The 13,729-nt window shown below is 37.5% G+C and overlaps 2 protein-coding genes across 3 annotated transcripts; one reads left to right on the forward strand and one right to left on the reverse strand.

Moving 5' to 3' along the window:
- On the forward strand, window positions 1,344–7,456 carry LOC109707722 (probable ubiquitin-conjugating enzyme E2 23). The gene is made up of 8 exons (XM_020229225.1): window positions 1,344–1,526; window positions 1,809–3,759; window positions 5,050–5,187; window positions 5,275–5,424; window positions 5,584–5,653; window positions 5,732–5,871; window positions 5,979–6,290; window positions 6,843–7,456. The coding sequence occupies exons 2-8, from the start codon at window positions 1,864–1,866 to the stop codon at window positions 7,119–7,121; spliced, it is 2,985 nt and encodes a 994-aa protein (XP_020084814.1). The 5' UTR covers window positions 1,344–1,526; window positions 1,809–1,863; the 3' UTR covers window positions 7,122–7,456.
- LOC109707075 (ubiquitin-related modifier 1 homolog) lies at window positions 10,453–11,673 on the reverse strand. 2 transcript variants are annotated; one of them, XM_020228146.1, is made up of 4 exons: window positions 11,326–11,673; window positions 11,165–11,240; window positions 10,946–11,038; window positions 10,453–10,823 (listed from the first exon to the last, which is right to left on the reverse strand). In XM_020228146.1, exons 1-4 carry the CDS (start codon window positions 11,519–11,521, stop codon window positions 10,706–10,708), a joined length of 483 nt encoding a protein of 160 aa, XP_020083735.1. In that variant the 5' UTR covers window positions 11,522–11,673; the 3' UTR covers window positions 10,453–10,705. The 2 variants fall into 2 exon arrangements, with proteins under 2 accessions (XP_020083735.1, XP_020083736.1); XM_020228147.1 differs by having other exon boundaries at window positions 10,946–11,028; window positions 11,326–11,650.

Raw genomic sequence — 13,729 nt, forward strand, 5'->3', positions numbered from 1 at the left:
TCAATTGTTTTTATTTGAAAGAGAAAGATGGTAAGACACTCATTTCGTTCGTTTTTTAAAATTAAATTCAGCTAGAATATAAACTAATTAAGCTTAAAACGTAGGACCTCGACTAACTTCATTTAGAATGATCATATGTATAATGATAGAGAATTTATCTTGATATGAGAAGAAGATATGAAAAAAAAAAATTATATAAGATGCATTTCACATGTGAAATAGGATTAATTCCCACCCTCCTTTCTTTTTATAAATTCGAGATAAAAAAGGATGATCATTGTCTCTTCATTATAAGGTTTTTCCTGTATCACTTTTATAAGATTTATTCTCTTGTTTAAACTAATCTATACTGAAAATTTTCTCTGCACCTTAAATTGTTCTAATCAAGCTCAACTTTTAATGAAATATCTATGGCCCTTTTTTTAAAAAAAATAAGAAATAAAAAAGCACGTTAGCCCTAACTTAAAACTCCTAACACTGTGTTTGCTTAGAAAATTAAGAGGGAGATAGTTTCAATATATAACAATCCCTTTTTGACTATTATTATAAGATTAAAGCAAATATCTGTTTAAATTTATTTGTGTACAAATATTATCCATATCCAGAAAATTTTTGGATTGGACAATTACCAATCTTGAAGTATACGCTTCTACTCTCTAGATCCTTCACGGACTTTGTTGAAGAGATATAAATTGTCTTTCATTCCTATCGCCCATCTGACTGATTAAATTAGGTAAATTATAAGATACTAAAAATTATCTTATTTTTAGAGGTGGGAGATAATTTCCATATAAAACCATCTTTTTGTGACTGTTATTATTAGATTAAAAGCAAATATCTGTATTTAAATTTTTGTGTATAAATATTATCCATATCTAGAAAATTTTTGGATCGGACAATTATCAATCTTGAAGTGCACATGTCTACAAGTTGTCTTTCATCGCACCCGTCCATCTGACTGATCAAATTAGATAAATTATAATATTATCTTCCACTTATATAATACTAGTTATAGTGCACACGCGAATCACGTCACATTTAATTAAATTAAATTTATATTTATATTTTAAATTTAAATAATTATTGGTGGTATAAATCTATTTATCAATTAATTTTTTTTAACTTCAATTTTTTTTACTGCATCCAAATTTTAAAAATTTAAAGTAATTCTAAATTTTAAATTAATGAATTTAGATTTAAATTTATGAACAAAACTCAAAAATTGACTCTTTTCTATTTTTTTTTTCTTTTTCAGAAAAACTATAAAAATTTAATCTAAATTAAATTTTTTTAGCCAACTTAATTTCCCAGATTAATTCGGACTCCAACAAATTGTGAGTCGGTTGCGACACATTATATGTCGGACTCGTGTCTCGACCCTGCTTCAACCCTAAACCCTAGAATCGAAATCCTCATCGGGGATTTATTAGTTTTGGCGAAGGACGACTCTTTCGATCTTCTCGTGAATCGCGCGCGTGGTTTGATTTTGCAGCTGATTAATTGCGTTCTTAGCACCCGAGGTTCAGGTTTGTGATTCGTCTTCAGCGGCTCCTTCGCTTTCCTTGATGTTTGCTGAGACATGATTTAATCACAAATTTGGGATTTCGCGATCTGATTACTCTTTTGTCTTCAAATTCTATTTCGTATTATTATTAGTTGAATTTGATCTTGTAGTTTATGTAGTCATAACGATTCAATCGTATGTTTTGGTTCTTTTTTTCTTTTTCTTTTTTTTTGTGGTAAATTCCTAATTTCTTGTTGTGATCGCAACAAATTGATCATCTTTTCCGACATCTTTGCATGTGCAGGTTATTACACTTTTTCATTCACGTATTCACGCAATTCTTAACCCGTGAGAATACGATGACGAAGGCGCCAAAAGGTTCTGGACGTAGAGCCAAGAAAACCCTAAAAAAGGCAGAGGTAATGGAAAGCGCAGCAGAGAAGCCACTTATTTATAGAGATGATGTTGTCAAGTGCGGAAAGTATGGGGATGTACTTGGAATTGTGATGGAAGCAGCCGGCGACTACGATTCGTATGACAGCTCGGATGACTATGATGATGATGAGGATGAATATTATTGGCACGGCACGCGTGGCGGCGGTGGAGGAGGCGGCCGTGGCCGCGGTGGCGGTGGTGGTGGTTTTGATGGTAGTAACATGGATTATGACGAAGATGACGATGTTCTACCGGACGGCAAGGCTGCAGTTAGATGGACAGACGGATATGAGACGGTGGATGATATGACTGATATTACTGTTATCGACAGGAATTTTGTGCTCGGAGATGTGGTTGCTTCCGCTTCAGACCCGACGGGTCAGTTGGGAGTTGTCATGGATGTTAATAAAATAGTTGATCTTAAAGCAGCAAACGGGGATATAATAAAGGGTGTATCTTCGAAGGATCTTACGTGCATAAGAAAATTCTCTGAGGACGATTTTGTGGTCATGGGACCTTGGCTGGGCCAGGTGGAGCAAGTTTTTGAAAATGTGACTGTGGCGTTCGATGATGGGTCTGCTTGTATAGTTTACAGGGCCGACAATTCGGAACTGCTTCCGGCTCAGGAGCCACCGTTTGATGAAACTAATTGTCCCTTTTACCCTGGACAGCGTGTTCGGGCCGCCTCACCTTCGTTTTTCAAACATTGTAAGTGGCTTTCTGGTTTCTGGAAGAAAAGTTTTCGTGAAGGTACCGTCGTCAAATTGGAAACAGATTCAGTTGATGTCTATTGGAAGGAATCGGCGTACCGCGGCACTGACACTGACCAAGTGGATTTTCCTGCTAAATCGCAGAAGCCAAAGAACTTGGCTGTTTTATCTTGTATTTCTTATGCCGATTGGCAACTTGGTGACTGGTGTCTTCTTCCGTCACCCCCACAAACTGCTTCATATGGTAATGATGCTTCAACGAGTGTAGAACTAACAGAAAGCTCAGGCGTTCCCTTGAATATTCCTGAGGCAGGGCAAACAATTAAAGGAAAGAAAGCTGAGTCAAGTGGCGTGGTTAGCACAGATGCCTCATGTGTTGAGTTAGGTTCTGGTCATATAGTGGATGGTCCTTGCAGAATTGAAAAGAAAGGTAAACAAGTGGATGAAAGTTCAAGCAATAAATCGGGTGAAAATAAGGAATCTGAACATATAATTTCAAAAGAACCCGCTGAACACAAAAAGCAGCATAAAGTCCGCTCCAGGAGAGCCGAAAGGAAACGTAAAAGGGACAAGAAGTTTGAGTCAGCACTTTGGATTGTGAATACCATGACAAAGGTTGATGTAGTATGGCAAGATGCAACGAGGGAGTATCAACTGGATTCAACATCTCTAATCCCAATTCGAAATCCAAACGATCATGAATTCTTTCCTGATGACTACGTTGTGGACAAGTCATCAAATGACGTGGACAATTCTTCTGAAGGACTGCGGGTTGGTATTGTGAGGAGAGTGAATTCGAAGGAGCGAACCGCTTGTGTCCGGTGGCTTAAGCCGGTGTCAAAGCCTGACGAGCCCAAGGAATTTGATTGCGAGGAAGTGTTGAGTGCATATGAACTGGACGGTCATCCAGACCATGATTATAATTACGGTTATGTTGTTGCTCGCTTGCCTTCAGTTTCAAATTCTAGTGAAACAGCCAATTTTGGAAGTATTGTGGAGAACCAGGATGAATCCTCTACAAATTTCACTAATTTGTCTTGGATTGGAAATATTATTGGCTTTCAAGACGGTGATATTAAAGTAAAATGGGGCGATGGGACGGTATCGAAGGTATTTCCTTTTCCTCGAATAGATTTTCCATTATTCTGTATTATAATTTTGTTGCCCCTTTTTAACTCTTGCTTCTGGGACACGTGTGTTATTCACGAACAAAATGCTTGGGTCTTCTGCTTTGTTTGGAGGCTAAATATACCCCAAAGCAAAAGCTCCTAGTTAGAGCTTTTGCTTCTAGCTGCAACAGAGAGCTGTTAGTGCTTCTCTGAGCAGTTCTACTCAGTGGGCACTTTTGAAGATGCTTCAATTAGGTCAAACAGGCCCTAAAGTACCTTGTTTGCTTAGCTTGTACTGTAGCTTCTTTTCTTGAGAAGCAGGAAAGGTGAACAGATAGCTTTGACGAAGTGCCCCTGCTTTGTTGTTGGGCTTTTAAGATGGATTCTCTATTTGAGAAGAAGTGCTAAAGCTAGATGTTTGGCAAAAGAACAGAGAAAAAAGATCATCTGGGTGTGCCAGAAAGATTAAATAATCCTGTGGGTCCCAAGTAGAAATTTCAGTTTGGAATTTCTGATTCTAACTGCAGCATGATGCTGTTAAGGATATTTCAATGGAAAGCTATTACGACTAATACGCTTTAAAATGTATATCTTTGTTTCTTTGAGACTGAAGAAGTGAATTTTTCTTCTTCACTGCAAGGAGGGAACTGCTAACATGTGCTCTACCTAACTTCAATAATTAATGGTGCTGAGCCAACTGTTATTTTTTTTCCTTTCTAAATAGCAGTATAATTATTAAGCTCGAATTTACTTTTGCTCTCACTTCCCATGATTCTTGTAATAACAGATAAAAAATAAACCCACAATGCTCTTAACAAATCTGCCAAGTAGTTGCAATACGAAATTAGATTTATTTAGAGGTAGTTTTTCCTTCTTTATTCATTTGACCAAAAATATGGAGTATAATCTTCGTTTTCCTGGAATCAATTGCTGCAAAGAAGTGATGTTTTCTTTTCTTGAGCATAGTAAATCTCTCGGCTCCGGCCTGATTGGAGCTTACACAGAATTGTTTTCCAAATATAATTGTTTAAAGATGCTTTAACAGCATTTTCAGTAAAATCTCTCAGCCTGCTTTGTACTGTAGCTAGAAGCCAAAGTTCAAATCGAAACTTTTGTTTTATGGGGCTGGAAGCTTACTTTTATCTTCCCTCTACAGTCGGAAGTTTTATGTAGAGAAGCCATTTTGGCAACGAGGTCAAACAGTGTTATACCTGATATGCTAGCTTGGATGCCTTTATTCTGCATCCTTTGTACCCGAAAGTGGAGTGATGTATTGTTGCTGCTCTTTTAGGTTGGACATCATGAAGTTTATGTGGTTTATGAAGAAGATGATGAAGAATGGTCTGAAAGTGAAAGTTTTGGTAGTGACAGCAGTGCTAGTTGGGGAACAGCTGCAGAAGACAAAATGGAAGTCGATGATTCTGAAAAGGTTAACTCCTCTCATCAGAATCACCAGCATATAAGACCTTTCTCTTTTCAGTCGACTTTTCATTGATCTCTGTAGTCATTTTCATAGGAAGTTGATCAGAAAACCAGAGACCTGGTCCATGGAGAAAATGATGGAGCCGCTGAAGAGAAAGATGAACTAAAGACTAAGGATTCCTTCAAACACTTTGATATTGCTCAAAACCCTGTTGACCATCATTTTATCACAGGGAATGGGGAGGTAATTCTTATAATTGTCCTTTGCTCTTTTTTCACAGCTAGATTTGTATGCATGTTGTAAAAACAGAAGCATATTTAACATTTATGAAGATTTTCTGAAGGCTGTAAAGATGATTGTTTTGTGGTCAGTTAAGGTATGTGAATGTCTTTACCATTGCAGGGTATGAGTGGAAGGAAGTGGACTAAAAAAGTTCAGCAGGAATGGAACGTTCTTGAGAAGGACCTACCAGGTTTGGATTACGCACCTGTAAGAAATAAGGTCTGGTGTAATATGCGCAACAACTAATCAAATTTCTCTGCAATTGCAGATGCTATTTATGTCAGAGTATTTGAAGACCGTATGGATCTTATAAGAGCAGTAATAGTTGGCGCCAGTGAAACACCGTATCAAGACGGCCTTTTCTTTTTCGACTTTAAAATCCCGCCTGAATACCCTCAAGTTCCACCAGTAATCATACACTCTTTCTCATGAATTCTTTGTCGCCAATTAGTCTTTTGATCTTTCTCAGATAGTTTTTCTTCTTTCAATACTAAAGCCCTGTCTGTTTATTGCAGGTAGCCTTCTACCATTCCGGTGGATTAGAATTAAACCCTAACTTATACCCTGATGGGAAGGTTTGCTTAAGCCTTTTACATACATGGGATGGCAATGATGGTGAACTGTGGGATTCATCATACTCCACCATCCTTCAAGTCCTCGTTTCGCTTCAGGGTCTGGTTCTCAACTCTAAGCCATACTTCAATGAACCAGGATATGAGAAGCAAATTGGGAGCAGTGAAGGGGAGAAGAATTCATTGTCTTTCAATGAGAATACGTATCTCATGAGCTTGAGATCGATGTTATATCTCCTGAGAAGGCCGCCTATGGTAAATTCCTGGCATTGACTTCTGTGAAAACATCATATATTGTCTTTTCAAAATTTTTCTTCACTTCTCAAAAAAAAAAAATTCTGCTTTTTTTTTTTTTTGCCTGGGAAACCACTGCATATTTGTCTTCGCTTAATTTATCTTTGGCTTTCAATAAGTTTTTTTATCTCCTTTTATTTTAAAAGCCAACTTCGTTGGTCATTTATGCTTTATGAACTTAGCACTTTATATCTAATGATCCCATGATTTTATCTGAAACACATCAGCCGGTTAGAATTCTACATTCGCTTCGAAAATGTGAATTTGGTCCATCAAAATCTTGTGTCATTTAGTTGGCAAGTGTTGGTGCCATTGTAGCTGTTTTTACCTTCAGTATTGGTCGTTCAACGATATTCATCAAGCAAGTTCAACGATATTCATCAAGCAATCTCTGTGGAAATTGTTATGTTTTCATTCAGAAAGCAATTTTTGTAGAAATTGTTATGTTTTCATTTGCTGGGATGAACTTATCTGCTTTTCTTCTCCTATTGAATCTTTGTGCACTTGATGCAGCATTTTGAAGACTTTGTCAAGGACCACTTTCGTAAACGTGGCCTCTACATTCTCAAAGCTTGTGAGGCCTACTTGGGCGGCTCTTGTATTGGCTCGCTCACAGAAGAAGCTTGCACTACAGAGAAGAGCAGGGAGCATTCTTGTTCGACCGGATTCAAGCTAACGCTCGCTAAAATTTTGCCACGACTAATTTCAGCATTAAGAGAGGTTGGAGTTGATTGCCGCCAATTTGAGCACCTAGAGAAGACAGAAAACCTTCAAAATATTAAGGAAAGCTAGAGCTGCTGCTGAGAGGTTTTGTCATGGTATTTGTTTTGCCGAGCATGTAAATACCCTGACGTTCTTTTGCATTTTCATTTTATTGAATTATTTAGGTAGTCACAATTTGAACTACAGCTAGTTGTCTTATGCTCCTTCATTTTTTTGCGATGAGCACTCGTCAATTCTAGGATTTAATTTATAGTTAACTGGTGTCTCGCTGAGTTATTGGAGCCATAGGGTAGAGATATTTATCGATGTACGAAGAGGGAGATCAAATTTTTGGAGGGTGCCATTCGTGAATGCATCTAAATTTCATTTTATTATAATAGGGTGTTATGGTTTGATTATTTTCAGAATGATCACTCTGTTCATGCGCTCTTTTTTGTTATATCTAGGCTTTGCGGTTATTGATGCACTTGGTAGTTCTGTTTTCCCACGCAATCTTCAGCAGAGATGAATGGGAAAGTTCGCATAATTTTATACATACTAACTACAGAGGAACTTTCTATTGTATATCTAATGCTCTCCCTACTTCTGCTTCGCCTCAAGTGCCAATTTGGTGCTTCGTCGTACAGTGCTGAATCACCTAGCACTTCACCACGAAGCAGAGGGCCAGGTGAAGAGCGAGTGCCTTTCGTACGGTCTCCCGAATCGGTCGGAACTGGATACACTAGGCTGGCATGCATCCAGGTCATGTTCAGTTTACAATTCCAAGTCTCATCTGTCGCCCTTGTCGAATCCATGAAATTTGATCCCACCCCTCATGCGCATCCGAAGGGCCACCGAACCACGCCCTACAAAGCAAGAGGAATAACATTCTAACAAGAATAACCTGCCAAGTGCCAACGCGGTTCGCCCATCTTTAATTGCAAGGAGAATCCAAATCCATGGTGGATTGGTGGGGGGTGAACTTTAGTAGGACAAATGTATAGCCTTTGAATCAAAAGGTCATTAATGTGGAGGGCAAAGGAGGATATCCATGGTACAGACATTCTGAAAACTTGGCAAATGCCGGTTGCATGATGGGCTTAATCCCTTTTCACAGCAGCTATGCGGCGGCAGCGAGGCGAGAGCGAACTGCAGCAATTAAGTAGCGGCTTTTCGAAAACCCTTAGTGTGGTTTGGTTAGGCTAATCAGTTTCGGGGCTTCTCTTTTTTGGTAGAGGCAAAAAGAGATGCATAATCTCGCATCTTAGTTCTCTACCAAAGGAGAGTTGCCCTGTAATTGTTCAGCTTATTAGGAGATGAGATAGTATCGCACAGTAATAACGGTCACAGTGGCTTTTGCTTCTCATGCAAAATGTAAGGTAGGAGAGGATCAGTATGGTTTTTTTTTATTTTTTTTTCTTTCCCCCTCTAGTAACTTACCTTAGGAACATTAGATAATTATGTAGCGTCGTGTTCTCAATTTTTACTCTTATTTGTCACGATATGATTATGAAAGTTGAAGTGGAACTTTCTACTGCATGGGTATGAAGCCAGAACACAACAGGAGCTGAGTCAACTTCACGAAAGTGATTGAATCAACTGGCGAGGGAGTAACAATCAAGGCCTCACAGTAAAACCCCTCTATAACTTTTTAACTGAATCCCACAAATTTGAAAATCGGGTTTCAAATATGAAAATTAAGAAGAAGAAGAGCTCACAAAAGATAATTTGATAAAAATTATAAAGGGATGGAATGATGAGCTAATGTTTGCATTATGCGGTGAAAAGAATGAGACAATGGATCATTCTATTTTTGAACAGTATTCTCGCAACTAAACTTGGGATGTACCTATTTTTGAACAATGTTCTCACGAGTAAACGCGCAAAAGAGTACGGGAAAGACTTTTGACTTCTTATGATATGTATGGTTTGCATTCTAAAAGAAAGTGTACATTTGGCGTTTCTTATTTAAAATTAGCTCCATAACATCAAATTCCCCCAATTAGCTGCTGCTAACTAATACAAAAGGGAAAAAAATCTGGGAGCAGTCCATAGGTAAATCCGTGGCAGTTTCACAAATCCGAGCAGCAAATGAAACAAACAAATTAAAGCATGGATACAAAATGCATAAGTGAATTGAACACCAAAAAGTTAATAGTCCCCATCGTATGGGAATCTATTCTCATACAACTCTGCTGACAAAATTCCGCTCAGCAATATTCCTTCTATAAATTGTATGATATTTCCGCTGATGCAGCAGTAACATGACAGAAGTCAGTTTTCAAAGTGCAAGTAAACGGCACCGTAACACGGGTTAAACATTATTCCTAGGCAATTGCTGTAAATCAAAAAATTCACTTATGGGATCGATTTATGCAAAAATTTCAAGAGTACAAGGCAGAACTTACTCCATACAAGAAAAATTGATCAAAATTCTTTTTGAACTCAACTAGTCTCTGTCATGTTTCATCGCAAGAAATGATGAAGCTGGATAAAATTATACAGGGCTAATACAGCTAAACACCAATTCTTTCGACTGTTGGAGAGATCAAATCAACCATGACTTCATCAACTTAATAATGCATAGATTGACAAAAAGTTCAGCTTATCTTCTAATCTATCATTTAGAAAGAATTTAGGCACCGAGTATCCAAAAAATAAATACTAGGTTTCATTTCCATTTGTTACATTCATACTAGTAAGTTGTCATCATCAGCAGCAAAGCCTTCAGTTACCTAAACTAACCAAAATCTTTTTAAAGAAGATCATATAAATGTTTACCCAAACCTATCCCTCTACCTTCATATGCACTAACTTGGGGCATGCCAGCAATTACTAAACAAGTAAGGGCGGAGGACTCCTGTCGATGCAGAATGCTACAGTCAACCCTGGCGAACCCAGACAGATTAACTGATTTGATTAGTGAGATAAGCGATTGCTTGCGAAGAGGACTCTACGTTGACCACAAACTCATAGTAGGTTGAGCTGGTTAACATAGTCTACAATCAAAAAGGTTCTCTACTAACATTCGTGTTTACAGTCAATAAGGTTCTCTACTAACATTCATCTTTACCTTTCCGTCTTCTGAACTTGTAATAACCAGCAATACTCCATTAAAGGCATGGGCTAGAAATACTAAATAGAGACCCGCTACCTTATGTTACTATGCATTAAAAATTGAAAATTTCTTAGAAAGTAATACGGATCATTCTAGACAAGGAAGCTCTTCTTCTCAATGAGAAGGAACAAGACTGGACAGTCAGACACTTCAGATACTCCCCAGAATGCTTGATACTATTTCTACTTCTAAACGCTCTAGACCATCAAACAATTATTTGGGTATTACCGCATTTCATCTTTTTATGCCTATAAACAATGTAATATTCGTCTACATCTATCAGTACATACATCGATCACATGCTGACTACAAAAATCAACTTTCCATACCAGGTAAATAGATAACATGATATGTTAATAACCATCATCCTCAATATATCAAACAGTCCTCTAATACAGGATTAGAAACAAGTATAAATACCAGAGGACTGAATATATATATCTCAACAGTGAAAACTGTAATTCTTCAAATTCAGTTCAGAACATTAGATAAGTTAAAATCATAACTTGTCACAGTAAATGCATTCCCATTGGATCATTAATCTCGAATTTAGACACTAACCACCATGTAGTGTGGAGATAAACACTACCACATCCTTCTCTTCCAGAACCGCATCAAGGTTGCCACATAGTTCCCAATCGCAGTCGTTTATCAGGACAAGAACACCAGGTCTCCTGCAGATCGAAATCAACCCAAACAATTCTTAGCCACTAAAACAATCCCAGAAGCCACATCAAAACAACATTTTTGCCCCTCTATTACATGTATATATATAGATCAGAGCATAAGAACCTACACAGATTCTGCTTTCATGAACATCTCGGGCCTCTCCTTAATCAAATTGCTCTTAATCCAAGAAAGCAGGTCTCTCATAATCAACTGGATCGCACTCGACAAGGCGACATCACAAATTAAGATACATCAAAGCCATAAATTTAACAATTAGAGGTAAAAATAGGATTATGTTTTTTTTTAAAAAAAAAATAGCTTGCTTAGGGTTTGTGGTGTGTGATACCTTATTGTCTCCAGATTTTGCGTCGACATCGACGTGATGGATCTTAACGGAGTTGCAGAGAAGCTCGAGGCCACCGCTGCATCAGAGATTAGAGATGAACAAAATTGGTATCAGAGATTAGAGATGGAGAGCGCGCGCGAGAGAGAGGGAGATCAACAAACCCGAACTCGAGAGTGAGACGCATCTACTGATCGTTTTCAATCGATCGATCACGAGAAATTGAAGATGTTGTCGTGGATTAGAATTTAGAGCGCCTCCTACTCGAAGGAAAGAGAGAGAGAGGAAAGGCGAATGCGGAAGACGGATGGGATAACAAAAATTCGCAGGATTAAAAACGACGCGGCATCGATTCTTCATAAAACACAAACTCTCTCTTTCTTTTCTTAATTATTTTAACGGGGTGAGAGAAGCAAGGATATTTAGCTGTGGAACACAACTACACAAAGCATAAGGGACGTGCTAGGGTGCCCTAACCAGGCACTCTAATTGCAAATAATAGCTACAAATAGGTGTATCTTATTTAGTGCAATATATTATAATTTATTCGGCTGTTTGTATGCGGTCGAGATATACATTTAAAAATTTTTGTGAGCTCATGTAAGCTCCCAGTTGAAGCCTGTTTGTAGTTACAACTATAATAGAGCAAATGTATTAAACTATCCATCGAATTTGAATGCGCAAGCAGTATAAAAGAGTATAATAACGTGGTCTTGCAAGCTCTGACTTGGACCATATCTGTTGCTGGATGTAGCCTGGCTGGGCCGGGCCGGGCCGGGCGGCCCGTCTTTAACCCAGATGTGTACAAGAAGAGGAGAGGACCCACTGAAAACCATCAGACTTCGTTTTTATTGACAAATGGTTGTCTACAATCGCTCGCAGTCGTCTTGACCAAGACGTCGGTAAATTACTAAATTAAACTAATGAAATGAAATGATTGTCACATGGCAATGTCCAGCTGGGCACAAAGTCACTGTTAGTGGGTATTGTTGGTGTTCAATGAATTGGCTCAGGACCTAAGTGTGTGTGTGTGTGTGTGTGTGTGTGTGTGTGTCACTGTTAGTGGGTCTTGTTGGTGTTCAATGAATTGGCTCAGGACCTAAGTGAGTGTGTGTGCGTGTGTGTGTGTGTGTGTGTGTAGGGTAAATTGTATTGTTACCCTGAACTTTTTGCGAAGTTTTACTTTACCCCTCAAACTTCTAAAATGGACATCTAACCCCCTAAACTTTAATATTTCGTTCATGTTACCCCTTCTGTTAGTTTTCCGTCAAGCCCCGTTAATCGGAAACTGACGGAAGAGGTAAAACGAATGAAATATTAGAGTTTAGGATGTTAGATGTCTATTTTAGGAGTCTGGGGGATTAAGCGAAACTCGCCAAAAGTTCAAGAGGTAACAATATAATTTATCCAAATTTTTACTATAAATTATTTTTATATTTTTATATTAAAAATTTCTAATTGGCTGAAATGAAGTAAAAAAATTTTATTTAAGTATATTTTATAGAACAATGCTTCTAAAGATAAAAGGGACAAACGAGTACTATAGAAAATTAACTGAGAATTAAAATCTCTATATCCGAATAAGGGCACCTACTGTAAATCAACCATATTAGATAGTACATTAGGATAGTAAAGTGTTCAAGCATCGTAGGTAGTTAGTATCGCTCTTTTTTTATCTTTAAGCCACTCTAATTCATTTCTTTCACTTTTATTTTATTACAATAAAATATAGGATAAATTATTGTATGATTTATTTTATGATAAAAAATATATATAAATTCAAAATCAAGCATGATCATTAACTTGAGGATTAGTAGTCAATCCATAAGTAACATATTATAATAAAATATATTATAGTCAAGAGTCCCTTACGGAGTAAATTGCACTACNATATATATATATATATATATATATATAGAGAGAGAGAGAGAGAGAGAGAGAGAGTAGGGCTGCTGTGCTCTCAGGAGCACGGAGGCCTCCGTGCTCCTGAGTCGTTTTCGATGATGGAGTTTTCGAATCGACGATCGGCTCCGTTAAACTTGATCTAGCGTATTTAAAGTTTTTAGAAAATAATTTTTTTGATTTTTCGATATCATTTACCTAGTGATCGAAAGGATTCAAAATCAATAATTTTTAACGGCTGAAAATAAAAATCCTATAAAAAGTGGTGATATAGTACTAAAATTTTCGATCAGAAATATAGATCTTGTTGTAAATGGTATAAAGAATTTTCTATCAAAATTTCATCTGATTTGAATACTTTTACACTGTTAAACTTGAAAACGGCAGATATCAACCATTAAAAATTATGGATTTTGAATCATTTTGATCACTGGATAAATGATATCGAAAAATCGCAAAAATTATTTTCTAGAAACTTCAAATGCGCTAGATCAAGTCTAACGGAGCCGATCGTCGATTCGAAAATTCCATCATCAAAAACGGCGCAGGAGCACGGAGGCCTCCGTGCTCCTGAGAGCACAGCAGCCCTGCTCTATAGATATATATACATATTTATATATATATATATATATAGAGGATAAATTGCATTGTTACTCTAAATTTTTG

The sequence above is a fragment of the Ananas comosus genome, linkage group 3, assembly GCF_001540865.1.
Source record: "Ananas comosus cultivar F153 linkage group 3, ASM154086v1, whole genome shotgun sequence".
Lineage (NCBI taxonomy): Eukaryota > Viridiplantae > Streptophyta > Magnoliopsida > Poales > Bromeliaceae > Ananas > Ananas comosus.

Excerpts from the sequence above, each read along its gene's own strand:
- LOC109707722 (XM_020229225.1), top strand. The coding sequence starts at position 1,864 with ATGACGAAGGCGCCAAAAGGTTCTGGACGTAGAGCCAAGAAAACCCTA. Across the intron at positions 3,760-5,049 it reads GCGATGGGACGGTATCGAAG|GTTGGACATCATGAAGTTTA; the intron begins GTATTTCCTTTT and ends CTGCTCTTTTAG. Across the intron at positions 5,188-5,274 it reads AAGTCGATGATTCTGAAAAG|GAAGTTGATCAGAAAACCAG; the intron begins GTTAACTCCTCT and ends TCATTTTCATAG.
- LOC109707075 (XM_020228146.1), bottom strand. The coding sequence starts at position 11,521 with ATGAAGAATCGATGCCGCGTCGTTTTTAATCCTGCGAATTTTTGTTAT. Across the intron at positions 11,039-11,164 it reads CAAAATCTGGAGACAATAAG|TGCGATCCAGTTGATTATGA; the intron begins GTATCACACACC and ends CGCCTTGTCGAG. Across the intron at positions 10,824-10,945 it reads TTCATGAAAGCAGAATCTGT|GAGACCTGGTGTTCTTGTCC; the intron begins GTAGGTTCTTAT and ends TTCGATCTGCAG.